This window comes from Humulus lupulus, chromosome 1 (assembly GCF_963169125.1).
Source record: "Humulus lupulus chromosome 1, drHumLupu1.1, whole genome shotgun sequence".
Taxonomy (NCBI): domain Eukaryota; kingdom Viridiplantae; phylum Streptophyta; class Magnoliopsida; order Rosales; family Cannabaceae; genus Humulus; species Humulus lupulus.
This window is the reverse complement of record NC_084793.1, coordinates 234,550,337-234,566,329: the sequence shown is the minus strand read 5'-3', so window position 1 is coordinate 234,566,329 and position 15,993 is coordinate 234,550,337. Positions and strand designations below refer to the sequence as shown.

At 43.8% G+C, this 15,993-nt stretch overlaps 1 protein-coding gene across 1 annotated transcript; it reads left to right on the top strand.

Moving 5' to 3' along the window:
- Nucleotides 1-4,828: 4,828 nt before the first annotated feature.
- Nucleotides 4,829-6,472, top strand: LOC133830958 (uncharacterized). The gene has a single exon (XM_062261091.1). The coding sequence runs from the start codon at nt 4,829-4,831 to the stop codon at nt 6,470-6,472; it is 1,644 nt and encodes a 547-aa protein (XP_062117075.1).
- The last annotated feature ends 9,521 nt before the right edge of the window (nt 6,473-15,993 follow it).

The following is a 15,993-nucleotide window of genomic DNA, read 5'->3' as shown; positions in this document are numbered from 1 at the left end:
TAAACCCAGGTTATTCCCCAAACTAGTAGTGTTTCACTATCCTCCTCTAGCTCCAAGAACTGAAAAACACTAGCTCACTTTTCTCTCAACAGAGAAAAACACTCTTGATCTAACATAATAACGACAGGAACTAAATATAAAGGGTGTATATACCGACTAACCACAAGAACTCTAACTAACATTACGGAAAGGGAAGAGTCAAATATGAGTTGTTTGGTATGCAGGAATCTGGACATGGGAATGAGAATCTGAACACTTTACCATGTTTGGTATTGACTTTGAGTTTTTCTAACTTGAGAATCTGTACTTCAGGGGTTTTAACTTTTCTTGATTCTAGGTTCAAATTATTATTTTTTTTAAAAAAATCTTAAACCAATAATTTTTTAATTAATGACTTATTTAATTTTTGAAGCTTATAAAATAAAAACAAATATACATATATCAACTATAAAATGATAAATAATATTTGTTTATTTAAAAAAATTGATTTGTAAAGCCTTTATATCATTACTTTTCATTTAAAATAAAAAATGAAATATTATTAAAAATAAAATAATGGTATTTTTGTAATTTTAAAAATTATACTTGATTCTAGTATTCAATAAATGTATTTTTTATAATTCTTTTAAAAAAATATTTCATGAGTAAAATTGTTTATAAATTATTTTGATCAAATATATTATTACATTAATTTTATAAAAATATGAAAACTTAACAGATTCCTATGCACAACCAAACACAGAAAGTGATATTCCCAGGAATCATAGATAAGATTGCAGTGCATAATCAAACACAATGATGTAAGTTTCCAGACTATCAGATTACCCTTTTCAACATTCCCAGTGATATGAAAACTATGAACTCCTCATACCAAACGGCCCCAAAGAGTCAACTTGGTGTCCAATGATAAAGACTCCATGTCATGCTTATATGGAGACCAATGTTTTACAATATGCTAACAGAATAGCCCGAGCTTCTGCTAGCAAAACATGTAAATAACTACTTCTTCATGCTTATTTGGAACTGGTGATTGAGAAGAAAACACAACACACATACGTCTAGTCTATATAATAAGTACCATAATTTATTGCAGTATCACACAACATCTATTTTATGAAATATTTAGGGAGCTGCACTCGGAATGGCAAAGCTCTACTATACGTTGAAACAACAAAGCTTTATTAGAAGTAATAGAACAACACTGATGACTGATTGTAAAGATGGAATGCATACGTACTGTTGGGCCCAAGATATTCGGCCCAAAGTTCTTTCCTCATTTGTTGTATATTCAAAATGGATCGTTTTGATCTGCAGAAGCTCTGAAGGCAGAAGCTATGGATCAGAGGCGATCTGCACCTCTCACTTCTGAGTATGTAATTTAAAATCAGCATGTTTTGGAGGGAAATTCAGTTATGTTTCCCCTGTCATTCAAGGGTTCGGTTGAACCAACTAAACACTTCATATTTTTGTTCTATAAATATGAGATTCTTATTCAAACAAGGGGATCGAAGAAATTTCTGACTTAGGCATCGGAGTGTCTTTCTTGTAGGTATCCCCGACAAATCAAAGGCGTTCTTCACCGCCGGATCAGGATCGTAGCACCATCTATTGTCAGCTCATACCTCAAATTATAGAAAGACACATTTGTTGCATCAACAATTGGCGCCTTCTGTGGGAAACGACGTTTCTGTCTTAGCCACATCGTCGAATCAAGAAATCAAAGAACTTTTCCTTCGCAACTAAGTCCCTCTCGAACCTTGGAGCCATGCCACCAAAGGGAAATGGAGTGTCGGGTTCTATCACCCAGGTCGTCCCACCAGCGGACGTAAGTGAACAAATCGCCAGAATGTGTTGCCTACTGGAGACCAGCCAGCAGCGATCTAAAAAAGCCATTAAAACAATTGTAACGATCCAAATTCGCTAATAAGGCTTAAGTGCCTTGATTAGTGTGCCAGGAGGGCATGATGGGATTTATGTGTGACTTTAATGAGTAAAATGCATGATTATGATTTAAAGCATGTTATATGACTATTTGAATATTTGAGATGCATGATTATGTGTATTAGTATGCATGTAGGCCCTGATTGTGTTAGAAGGGCATGATAGTAATTTTGGCCATTTTGGGCATAACTGTATTGATATGTGATGATTGTCGAGACCACATTGTTATGTGGATGTATCTGTGATTTGTGACCCGAGACGATCCTAGAGAGCAGATTAGCGGAAAAGTCAAGGCAGGAATTTATACCCGGCTCGGGGCGAGCCTGGGGGCATAAACAGGAAATTTAGAGAATATATTGAGGTTAATTTTTATGATGAGAAATACATATTTGGTGATTTATCAGGTATTGGGAAGCAAGCGGGAAAATATTAGAGACACTTGAGGAATTAGTGGAATTGGGTAAAATGACTAAAATGGCCCTATGTGGACAAAAAGGGTTTAGAATTTATAGGGAGGGCATTTTGGTCATTATAATTCTTAGAGATAGATTAAATGAGGCTTTATATTGTGAGTGGGATTGTTAGAGAGTGTGAGAAATCTGAAGGAAAAGAAAGAGAAAGGAAGAAAAAGAAAAGAGAGAAAACAGAGGGTTTTCCAAAAGGGGCGGTTTGAGGATTCTAGCACCATTTCTCTTCAAATTTCTTGGGGCAAAGCTCAGAGGGGAGCTAGGATATGCTGAGCATCAAGGATCCTAAGTTAGACTTGAAGATTTGGCAAGGGATTAGCAAGAACACATCAACCTTTGAGGTAAGTTTTTAGAGTTTTCAGTTTTTCGGTTTGGCTAGTTTAAGTTGTGTATTAAGCTGAATGATGGGAACTTTAGGGGAATTTCTAGGTAAGCTTTGAGGAAGAGCAAGCTAAGGAGGTCTAGGAATTGAATCAAGGTCGAAATTGCATCAACGGTATGAATTCTAAGCCTTTAACTTTGATGTTTGACTGAATTTATGGGTTTAGGGTTAATCATGGTAAATTTTGAGATTTGGGATGAATGTGCTTGGGTTTTGAGGATTTGGGATGCTTGGGGATGAGTGGAGAGTGTTTATAAGCTTGATTTTTGTGTTTGGTAAATATTTGGGGAAGTTTGGGTTGAGATTGGCTTAAAGAAATCGCAGAAAAAGAATTTGGGTGTTGCCTGCCTGCAACTAGCGCTACAACGCTAGTCTTTGGGCGCTGTAGTGCTAGGCCCTGTTTCTGGGGGTGTTGGTTCTGCTTGTAGCGCTATAGCGCCCTCTTTAGAGCGCTGTAGCGCTGCCCTGTTCCCAGAAAGGGGTTTTTGGGTTATTTTTAAGGGATTTTGACCTAGGGTTCGGGGTTCGATTCCACCATCTTGTTTTGTGGATCTAGGACTTCCCGGGGGGCTCGGGATTGGTCCCGAGGCTAGGTTTTTGGACTTGAGGTTCGGTGATGACTTTGACCTATGGCTGTGTTTAGGTGTGCGCTAGGGCTCGAGTGGGATCGTGCTCAAGGAGTTAAGTGATGAAAGCTATCAATTTGACAGGTAAGAAAACTATGGCACCCGTAGGACAGGGCATGGGCCCATAGTGTTATTGCAGGGCACGACCCTAGATTGCATTACATGTTAGGGTGCAGACTTAATTGAATTGATATATGTTTGAATGTTATTTGAGTTATACTATTTGTGATTATAGTAGAATGAACGACAAAGGAGCCGGGAACGGCAACGGAGCCGGGAACGGCAACGGAGCTGGGAACGGCAACGGAGCCGAGAACGGCAAAAGAGCCCAAACGGCAAGGAGCCGAGAACGGTAATGGAGCCGAGAACGGCAGAAGGCCAAGAACGGCAGTGGGGCCGGAAGTAACACTTAGCACGTGAAGTGCTTGTAGTCAGGGTGGGACCCCAATGGATTCATGTGATATCCTTACGGTGAGGACCGAGTGCCCAGGCTCTGGTAATGCCTCTGGGACGGCATGGCCGTGTTTGTTTAGTCTGATGGAACATTTGTTTATCTGTGGATTATTTGATATGTTAACTATATAATTCGCATATGTTATATACTGTATGAGTTTTCTTGCTAGGCTTTGGCTCACGGGTGCTCTGTGTTGCAGGTAAGGGCAAAAATTGAGTCAACCAGCCATGAGTACGGAGAGCGTGAAGCGACGCGTACATGTTTGGCCTGCCCGACTGCTTTGGTTGGGGGTTTATGCGAGAAATGGCTGTAATAATCTGTGATTTTAATAAGTAATCAACTGTAAACTTATTTTAAGTCATAAATAGTTTTCAAACCTTATTTTGGGATCCCAAATGTTAAATACTAGAAGTTTTCAATGAAGCAACGCATTTTTAAAGATTACAGCCTTAACTTTTGCTTAGTCACACTTTTGTTTTAAAAACCTCGGTTAGCGAGTTCTTTGCACAAAGATTCTTTTAAAACTCTCTTAGTAACGACTCTAAGGTAGTAAGGCGTTACAACAGTGACCGAAGCTCAGGCTAGGCTTGAAGCTGAGATCGCTGAGTTGCGCAAATTCGACGAAGCTACGCGCAACACCCAAGGCAACGACAATCTCGACCTTGGTAGACCCGAAGTTCCAGTCGACCGCATCAATTCCTCTCAAAGAACTACACACCTCGGTAGAGAAGGATCCCAGGGTCCCCCACCGCCCTCCCCAACCCATCTTCATCAAGGGGCCGAAGGAAGATGAGCGGGAAACTATGACACACATGTGTGAACTGGAATAGAGCCCACCAAGTCAACTCAGCCAGCCGTTGAAATCGGGCTACAACAGAACACACAACGGGCCGCGCATAACTCCCCAGTTGAGGATCGTACCCCCTCCATCCGGTTCTTAGACAATTGGAAAGAAGAGATGATGCAGGAAATGATGCAGAAGTTCTTAGACGGGAGGTATGTTCACGCAACCGAGCACATGGATCTGGTATCAAGAACCACTGAGAAGTCTCCCTTCTCAGAGTGGATTCAGAACGAGCCCAAACCGCGGGACTTCGTAATCCCTTCTCTTCCTGCATTTAATGGAAAGGGAGACCCGTTAAACCACCTATTTCAATTCCAGCAGAAGATGGCCCTAGAAGCCAACAACGAAGCCATACAATGCAAGGTATTTTCCATGACTTTCTCTGGGCTGGCTCTGCTGTTGTTCAGGCAATTGAAGCCTGGTTCCATCAACAGGTTTGGAGACCTCCGACGAGTCTTTCTCCAACAGTTCAGTGCAAACCGTGAGGCACCAAGAACAATGGAAGACCTCTATCAGATCGAGCAAGGGGAAAATGAACATCCAAAGTCGTACCTACAACGTTTCATTGACCTCATGCATCAGATCCACGATGTCAACCCAGTTACCGCGGCCAATCTCTTCGTCAAAAGCTTGCGGGTGGGATCTCTCTTGCACGAAAATCTCACCATGACACCGCCTTATGACATGGCTGAGATCCAGATCCATGTCGAGGGCCTCTTTAGAGTCCTAGAATTTCAGGAGCGTGCGCAGAAGAAATCTGCACTTATCTCCGCTCCACCGGCAAATAATCCTCCTCCCCCGCCTGCGAGGGATGACAAGCGGAAGAGGCAACAAACGGACCACGCAAAGGAAGGGAAGAGGCCAAGACAGAATCGAGAGTCACCACGAGACCCCTCCTTCAAATACACTGTCCCACAGGAAGTCATCTATGAAGAGAATAAAGACAGACCCATCTGGCGTGAGCCCTACAAGATTACCACTCCTCCTGACAGAAGAGATAAAAATAGATACTGCCTCTTCCACAAAGATCACGGCCATACAGTCGCTGAATTCCACAACCTCCAAAATCAGATCCAGGCCCTCATGAGAAGTGGACGGCTAACCCAGTACATTAAAGAGGCAGGCAGACCCGGCACCTCACAGCCTAACCCCGCTTCTGCCCCAACACCCCACGCAGCCGACCTCATGCGTACGACCTCTACAAACTCACAAGAACCTCTCAAGCAAGTCCCCATGATACACGGGATAGTGGAGCTCACTGAGGAACAAGAGCATGCAACCAAAATTCACAAAAGGATGGAGGAACGGGTGAAGCGATATAGATCGTTGTGCCACACAGTCAATCTTGTCACTTCGGAAGACAAATGTTATCCAGCCTCTGCTATCACCTTCACCGAAGACGACTTACAGGGAGTGCACCTACCCCATGACGATCCTCTCATCATCTCGCTACAGGTCGACCATTGCCAGTTGGGTAGAGTTTTAGTCGATGGGGGCAGTGGGGTTGACATTCTTTTCTGGGAAGCCTACCAAAAGATGGGGCTAGAGGAAAATCAGATCCGGACCTCCACTACACCCATTTTGGGATTTAACATCCAGAGGGTATACCCGAAGGGCGTTGTACGATTAACCATGGTAGCCGCAGAACGTACCTTGCCTGTAGACTTCCTCATAATAGACTCCATCACAAGCTACAACGCCATCATGGGGAGAAATTGGATCCACAGAATACAGGGGGTGGTCTCAACTTTACATTAGGTGATGCGGTGCCACTCACCTAATGGACGATACACCATCGACATAAAGGGATGTCAGAAGCAGGCCAATAAGTGCTTCCTTACCCTAAATGAAATAAACAATTTTGGCACCTCCCCCCTTGATGGAAATCCTGACAAATAGCAATCACAGCATGACCTACCAGCATGCCTCAAAGGCATCGATTTAGAGGAAGATCAAGAAAAACCCCAGATCACCCTCGATGACCTAGAGAAAATCTATCTAGATGATGCTGACCCATCTAAAATAGTGTTGGTAAGTGCCAAACTTTCTAAATTAGAAAAACAGACCCTAGTCCACTTCCTCAAAACCAGAGTTAGAACCTTCGACTGGTCTCCACACGACATACCTGGAATAGACTCCTCCGTCATGAGTCACAGCCTCAATATATCAAATAGCTTCCCACCCATCAAGCAGAGGCAGAGGAGGTTCGCTCATGAAGTCAACCAGGTCATCCAAGAAGAGGTACATCGGCTTCTGAGCACAGGAGCAATCAAAAATTCCTATATCCTAGTTGGCTAGCAAACCCTATGGTGGTCCCTAAAAAGAACGGGAAAAAGAGAGTATGCATAGACTACACCAACCTAAATAAAGCATGTCCTAAGGACAGCTACCCCTACCAAAGATTGATCAGATGATAAATGCCACAGCAGGCTTTGAAAGAATGAGCTTTCTCGATGCCTACTCTGGATACAATCAGATCCCAATGAAATCAGAAGATCGGATCCATACAGCTTTCATAACAGAAGGTGGATTGTATTGCTATAAATTTATGCCCTTCGAGCTAAATAATGCAGGAGCAACATATCAGAGGTTGATGCACAAGCTATTTTCCTCATTGCTTGGGAGAAACATGGAGGTCTATATTGATGACATGGTCGTCAAATGTCAACAAAGTTCTTCATATGTGGATGATTTGACCGAATGCTTCGACATCCTAGACACTTACAAAATGAAACTGAACCCTTCTAAGTGTGCCTTTGGGGTATCCTCTGGACAATTCTTAGGATATGTGGTCAGTCAGAGAGGCATCGAGGCCAACCCAACCCAGATTGCATCACTCTCAGAGGTCAAAGAACCTAGAACCATCCGGGACATCCAGGCTCTGACAGGCAAAATTGTAGCATTGAGCCAGTTCATATCGTGCATGTTCGATCGTTGCCAGCCCTTCCTGCAATGCATAAAGAAATCCACCAACACCACTTGGGGAACATAACAAAACAAAGCGCTAGAAGAGTTGAAAGCTTATTTGATCTCTCCTCCTATACTGAGCTCTCCCGTCGCCAACGAAGATCTGTTCTTGTACTTATCTGTCTCACACTTTGCCGTGAGTTATGTGCTCTTTCGAGAAGACGCTAGTCGACAGAGGCCAGTGTTCTATTGCAGCAAGATGCTACTAGATGCTGAAACTCGCTACAGCATGATGGAAAAATTGGCGCTCGCACTCATCACAGCGAAAAAGAAGCTACGACAATGTTTTGAAAGCCACGCCATCATTGTATATACGGACTATCTACTGAAGCAAGTGTTGAGTAAACCCGATCTCTCAGGTAGGATATCCAAATGAGCAATTGAGCTTGGGACGTATGATATACGGTTCTTGCCACTAAAAGAAAAAAAAGGACAAGTACTTGCTGACTTTCTGGTCGAAATACAATCCTTTACCCCAGATACCTTGCCCGAATTGCTGGAATCAGAAGATGAATGGGTATGGACCATGCATACGGACGGGGCGTCCATTTCCCAAGGAGTCGACATTGGCGTCATATTGGAAGCTCCCTCAGGGCTCAAAATCGAGGAAGCCGTTCATTTAGAACAATTCGCAATAAATAATGAAGCTGAGTATGAGGCTCTGATCTATGGCTTGGAGCTAGCACAAGACATAGACATTAAACGTCTGAGCGTCAGAGGAGATTCACAGCTCATGATAGAACAGGTGGCCAGGAATTTCGATACCAAGGTACCCCATCTGGCTAGCCTACTACAAAAAGTAACTGGCTTACGGTCACATTTCCACCAGTTTGAACTCGTACAAGTACTGAGGGAACAAAATCAGAAGGCTGATGCCCTCGCCAAATTAGCCTCTGCAGGGGAATGTACGCGGTAATCCTCCATATCCACAAGCCAATCACCCAAAGCTCTGGAAGTTTTCTCAACCTCATCAGAGCTTGAGTGTTGGATGGATCCAATCGTTCGATACTTATCCACATCTGAACTGCCCACTCATCCGAAAGACGCAAAGCTTCTGCGCCTTCGAGCACAACGATATTCCCTAATCTGTGGAACGCTATACCGTAAATCCTTCGATGGACCCTATCTTCGGTGTTTGCGTCCATCAGAAGCTAAAAAATTGTTAGAAGAGATACACGAGGGAGCGTGTGGGAATCACACTGGGGGTCGAAGTCTGGCACACAAAGCACTTACAGCAGGGTATTACAGGCCGTACATGATGACAGAAGCACGTGACTATGCCAAAAAATGCGACAAATTCCAACGATTTGAACCCACCAGTCATCAACCCGCTCAAACTTTACACTCAATCATCGCACCTTGGCCTTTTGCAAAGTGGGGTATGGACGTGGTAGGTGAGCTGCCTAAAGCTGTTGGAGGAAAACGGTATGCTCTGGTCGCCACCGATTACTTCACTAAGTGGGTTGTGGCAGAAGCATACGCCACAGTTAGCAAAACAGACACCACAACCTTCGTATGGAAGCACATCATCTGTCAATTTGGGATACAATGGGAGATAGCCGTTGACAACGGAACCCTGTTCCAAAATGCCAAAGTGCAGGAGCTGTGTGACACATACAAGATCAAATTGAGTTTTTCCTCTGTCACTTACCCACAAGGAAATGGCCAAGCAGAAGCTTCCAACAAAGTCATTTTTTCCAACATTAAGAAAAACATGGAAGATAAAAAAGGAGCTTGGGCAGAAGAACTACCAAAGGTGTTATGGGCCTATAGGACAACAAAAAGGTCCTCTACGGGTGAATCTCCCTACACCATGGTATATGGAACATAAGCTATCATCCCGACAGAGGTGGGCCTACCTACACTTCGAACAGAAATCAATTCTGATCAAACCACAAACAACATTCAACTGATGCACAACCATGACCATTTGGAAGAGGTGCGAACAATAGCACAATTAAGATGAGAAAATTATCAAAAGGTTGTAGAACGCTACTACAACAAAAGAGTTCACTCACGTACGTTCCAGAAGGGCGATTGGGTTCTGCGCAAGGTCTCTGGCAACAGAAAGAAGCTAGAACCAAACTGGGAAGGGCCTTTTGAAATCATAGAAGTATTAGGCAGAGGATCTTATACTCTTAAGAATGTACGTAGTGGGAAAATTGTACCTTGTACTTGGAATTCAATGTCTTTGAAACAATATTATTGTTAATAGTTGTACTGTATAATTCGAAAGTAATGCAACAACTTTCCTTTTTCACATTATTTTGGGTATCTCTTACACGCTTAGTTTTTCCTGACACGATTTTGCATAAGGATTCCTTACCATAATAACATAACGATGACAATCGTGTGACAACTGTCACTTCACTCGAAAAGATCCTATCAAACGTATATTTTAATATATCCTTACCAGCCCATATGAGAAGCAACATTATTCACGTGCACTTAAAACCACCTACCACTCTAGCTATAAATAAGTGACTATCTGAAAACTTGTGGTTATCAGTTTACCATCCTTTTAAACATCCTACCACAATACCACACAAACCATTGGCCCCAATACAACCATATTCCACACCTAAGTATTTCTTTACACCTAAGACAACGTTTACCAGAAAATGAAACATGATGCATGATATGATGCAACATCTCGCCTCACACACAAACCTGATCAAAACAGGGAAGAACCTCGATGGATCGTGGAAGCAAGGCCATTACACGCAATCTGGATACACAGTCCTGTTGCCTCTGCCATTACACTCGATATTATGCCCAAAAGCATTCTAATCTGACTTGACTAAGCTTACGGGGAGCTAAGGGTAGCCATTTCGCAGTCTAATCTGGCTTGACTATGCGGATTTGGCTGTCCACCCAGGGTACACTACATCACCTACCCTGTCCTCTAATCTGAGTAAGAGGAGCTCCCCCTCTCCCCCGCAGTTTACTCTGCCCTGACCACTGCAACAGAACCATCAGCTGCCACACTTCAGGTTTGAATCCAGTACACACTAATTGGTTTGGCAGTCCAAGGCTGGGAGGAACTTTTCCTGGAGTCGCACCCACATCTTGTACAACGGGTGCCTCTATCGGAGTACGAGCCTACCCAAGCAAGCCTTCACACATACTCCTCGGTATGGGAGCACTGGAAAGACGTCTGCCTCATGGCTCTACCTTCCTCAGCTCTGCCTCGATGCCCAACCCCGAATGCTGTCTTCTGCATTCGGGCTAAACCACCTCGCCCCCTCTGGCAAATGGTAAATCATCACCCATGCTTTTTCATACACCCGAGGGGCCGATCTCGTTCCAATGAGACACAAACACAACTCTCTAAACTTAAGAAAGTTTAACACGAAACTATAACGCGGGCTTCACAAAGTACAACACTCTCAGTGCTACAATCCGGTTCGACAGATGTTAAGCACGGGCATACCTATATACTCGACTGTTTTGATGATCAACGCACAAGAATGATGTAAAATTTGTAGTTCATGCAATCAGAAGACCACAGATAATCAAAAATGGCAATTGATCAGAAGCTGTTATTTATTGATTTATCTACTATATACAAGTATTCTCTTGGTAATATCTAATCCCATTCAATACGACGCCTGCACTCTGACATTTCACTCTCTAGCTTCGGATGGCCCAACCCATAGCGCTCACATGATATGTAATACGGGATACAACTTCTTATTAATTCCTCCAGCGCCCACGTTGAGTATAACCACTGTGGGTTATCGAAGATTCGCCTCAAAAAAGGCATCTTCATCCACTCACAATGCTCACCTGCAACAGCAATATCATCAGCACTAACCAATCACCACACCACTAAGCTAAATTGCTCACACATCACTTAACTGGGCATTCTCTCCCACCATCTGTACATGTTTTTACTATATCTCACAAGCAATGTCCTAAAAGGTCTATGAAGCCTCTTATCCGAATAAACCATCTGACTCTCACCTGCTACAATACCTTCAATTAAGTACAGAACAGAGAAAAACACATCCACTAACACACCAGACAACCAACGTGAACAAAACTCAACTTATATTGATAATTTGTACCATTACATCTATAATTGTCTACATATTAACGGCCAAAAAGACCAAAGAATGAATATACAAGCATCAATACAAAATAAAAAAAATAACAAAACCAAAAAGAAGAGATAATGTGTTGTTCATTCTATGGCACCTCTTTTTCCATCTGGTCTGACTTTTGCAACTGAAGCAGGTTCTGTCACCTTCTGTTCAGAAGTCTCAGCCACGTCACCTTCTTCTACTACTTCTCCATTAGCATTGCAAATCGACCCCAACGCGTCGCTTTTCAACTTCAACTTCTCCAGATGATGCGCTGGGTAGGTGATCTGTAGATCCCTGAGCTCATTCAGATACTCGTCGACGTTGTAGTCTCCAACTTTCACGTCGATGCTTTTACAGTACATCTCGAGCTTAGCCCATTTTTCCTTCGGGGCCTGCTTCTTATTACGCAGCGCCATATCAAGGTATTTCGCAGTATCCACCTCAGCCATTCTCACAAACTTCCGTTCGGTGATCTCACGATCTCGGATACGCTGCCTCGTGGCTTCCACTGCCGCCTCTTTTGCCCTCTGCAAAATAAATCAATCTTGTCATCAACACATGCAACATATTACTCCACCGTTTTACCAATACACCAATGAATACAGGAAGAGCACATACCTCAACCATCTCCTTCAATTGCCTCTCAGTTTTTAAAACCACTTCCTCTTTTTCCTTCAACCTCTTCTCTAACTGGAGTTCCACTTCCAGCTTCTGCTTCCTGGCATCTGCAACGCTCATTTCCAGCATCTCTAACTTTCATTGCAGCTCTTTCTTTTCTTTCTCCAAAATCTCTTTATCTGTCTACAATGACACTACATCCTCTTGAAGGTCATTTATCATGCTGTCGAGCTTTTCCATCCGGGCTTCGTGATGAATGCAGACTTGGTTCTTCTCCATCCATTTATTGGTCATCGCCAACAGATCAGCTTTCAGTCTGTCTCATTCCACCTTGACTCTGACAGTACCTACTAGCTTATCCTCTGTGGTAGTAACCTTCTCTTTAGCCTCTGCCAGCTGCGTTTCTAACTTCTTGATGACTTCCATAAGCACATTCCGGTTTGCTTCGGCCATCTTTCTCCCTGCCCGCTCCTCTTCAAGCTTAACTGCCTACTCCGCCAGCTTAGAGCTGTTCTGCACAGCCGCTGCGTACTCTCGTCTCGCAGCAGAAGCACATACGTAGTTTTGCAAAACATCAATTACACTTATCACCAATCACACTACATACGTATCACACAATACTCACTCTATTCTATAATAACAAATCATGCTAGTTTTCAACTAACTTACCATCCATATATGGTCTGACACTTGTTGCAGCAAGTCCCCTTGCCCACTCAGCGACCCAATAGCTTCTGCAGGAAGATGAGGTCTGCTTATGCGTAGCATCTCCTCCATCACCTCTGTTGACACAGAAAGTCCATATTCGGGCACATCTCCCGCTCTGTCATTTGCTTCTCTCCCTGCTAACGCAGCAATGGGGGCAACCGGCTCCCCCCCTTCTGATAACGTTGACACCATAACACTATCAGATGTTAACGCGATTGTTCCCACTCCAAAAAGATATGGCATGGTAGGGAATACAAGCAACGCATCTCCAACATCTTCGCCCAAGTCACTCGGCAGATACACTGGCGTCTGCACTGCAGAAGACGTTAGTTGCTCCAGGATAGCTCCAGGAGACTCAAAAGTACTTGTACCCTTCGGGGATACAACGATTACCTTTCCTGGGTGAGAGTCAGAAGCCACAGTTGATGTTGCAAAAAAGTCAACACTTAAAGTATGAACACCGGTGACTTCGGCAGTCCCCAATTTTTGACATACAGGGAGAGTCTCAGAAGTGACGGTTAGACCTGCCTCAACCGACTGAGAAGGATTGCTCACAGATTCAAAACCCCCTCCGAAGGCATCCTCCAAAAGTTGGTTCTTACGGGAGACAGAAGTAGGGCGTCTCCCCTCTGATCCATGCTTACGACCAGCATCAGAACTCCCAGCTAAAGCAGAAGCAGAGGGTAACGTCTCTAACGACTTCGTGCAGATGCTAGAAGACTTCCCCTCGACTGGTGGACCACCTTGCACACCATCTACAGTCGCCACTTCTGACGGATTGGCCAATGTAGAAGGTACAGCCACAGCGTGCGCCGCTTCTTCTGGACCTGCCTTCAAGAAGGATCCAGCTGCATGTGAAGAAGAAGATGATGCAGGTAAAGACCCTCGAGGCTTCTTGCACAACGATAGAGCCTGCCCGATCGGTAACTTCCCTGGAGTAAGCTTGGGGATCGCTAGAGGAGAACCCTTAGCAGCAGAAGTGGATCCCCTTGGGATCTTAAGCTTGGACGATATACACTTCCCATCGTCCGAATCTTCATCAAAGGACTCCTCACGCGTCTTCCTCTTCCCTAAAGCATCCTTTCACAGAGGCACCTGTTGAAGAGGTTGGATTTGGAGGGCGTCAAAAGGCATAGAGGATCGCCCATGTATACGAGAATATCTACGTGCAAAAGCAGACTTATCAGGAGACGATTTTGCAGCAGGAGCTGCGCCAGAGCCCTCTTTCTTTTTATTTTCTGGGATCCCTAGGCGCTTGGAACATGCAGCGAAGGTCTCAGAGCACGCCCTTTAACACTCGGTCTTTGATAGCGACAGAGTTGAAGAAGCAGGGGGAGACTTCTTCAAAAAAGCTCCCAGCTGCTTCGCGCATGTAGCTGTAATTTTGCCTAAGGACATGTCGCCCTTCTGCAAACTGACCCGCATGGCCCCAGGATCAGCTTGATCCATGAAGTAGAGCCGGGTCATAATTTGCATACAGTAGGGGTTCATCACACCTCTGATGCTAATGGTGTTTTCCTTGGACTCGTGCAGAAGCCCCTTCTCTGTTAGCGGGCTCTGTTGTTCAGGACTCATGTTAACCTGAGGCCATGAGAAATCTGGTATGGGGAAATAAAACAGTAACACGTAGAGTCAGATTAGTAGACAATCATCCAGACATGATTCACGCACACTAAAAGCAAAAAGGAACAAAATAAAAACATGACTCACCTTTTATGAACACCCTGGCCAAAGAAAATATTTCTTGAGGCAGAAATTTAGGATACCACGCTCCACCAACGGCGAAGAAGTATTTGTCCCAATTTCGGTGGGAGCTGTCAAAATCAGTAAAGATCGTTCGATCCTTTTTAGGAGAAAGATAGAAGGTCTTCCAGGGTTTACCCTCTATTGCCTTGTTAGTCGACTTAGTGAAGCATGCGTATATGTCATTTGATTGAATGTCGACATTCCTGGGAGTTCCTATCATTTGAGCGCCAACTATGGATTGGATAGCGTTCGGAAGAAATTGAGAAATGTGAGCTTCGGAGTTTGAAATTACTTGCACCAACAGAGCAGGGAGAGGGAAACGAAGCCACTCAATGTGTCTCAGACTCATAACAATCTCAGTGGGCTTGACTACATCCTTGAATCGCCATTCCCGTAGTTCACCATCCGAAAGCATCCGGACTGTGACGTTATCAGGAATGTCGAACGATTTGCGTATGCGTTCGTATGTATTTTTGTATCCATCGCGATCCATAGGTTCAGGAGATGAAAATGAAGAGGTGATCGAGAAGACTGAGATGATTGCTGTTTGGATAGAAGGATGGTTAACTTTAGGGTTTCTTCCCTCCGAGTTCTCCCCTAAAAAATTTAGAGTAAAGTTTCAAAAGTTTGAAATGTGAATTATTTGAATTAAAACCAATTAAATGAGAAATGAAATTCCTTAATCGAGTGCTTCACTCGGTAACTATGTTTGCATTAAATTTCACACGAAAAATGTTAGGGGATTATACGATCGTGTACCTACGAACTGCCTCGATCCACGGGGAATGATGACTTTAGGTGAAATCTTTGGCATTGAGGAGTCGGCCCAAGGTTCGAGTGAATAAGCGTGCCACATCCGTTCGAAGCTTGGGCCAGGGGGCATCTGTTGGGCCCAAGATATTCGGCCCAAAGTTCTTTCCTCATTTGTTGTATATTCAAAACGGATCGTTTTGATCTGCAGAAGCTCCGAAGGCAGAAGCTACGAATCAGAGGCGATCTGCGCCTCTGACTTCTGAGTATGTAATTTAAAATCAACACGTTTTGGAGGGAAATTCAGTTATGTTTCCCCCGCAATTCAAGGGTTCGGTTGAACCAACTAAACACTTCATATTTTTGTTCTATAAATATGAGAATATTATTCAAACAAGGGGA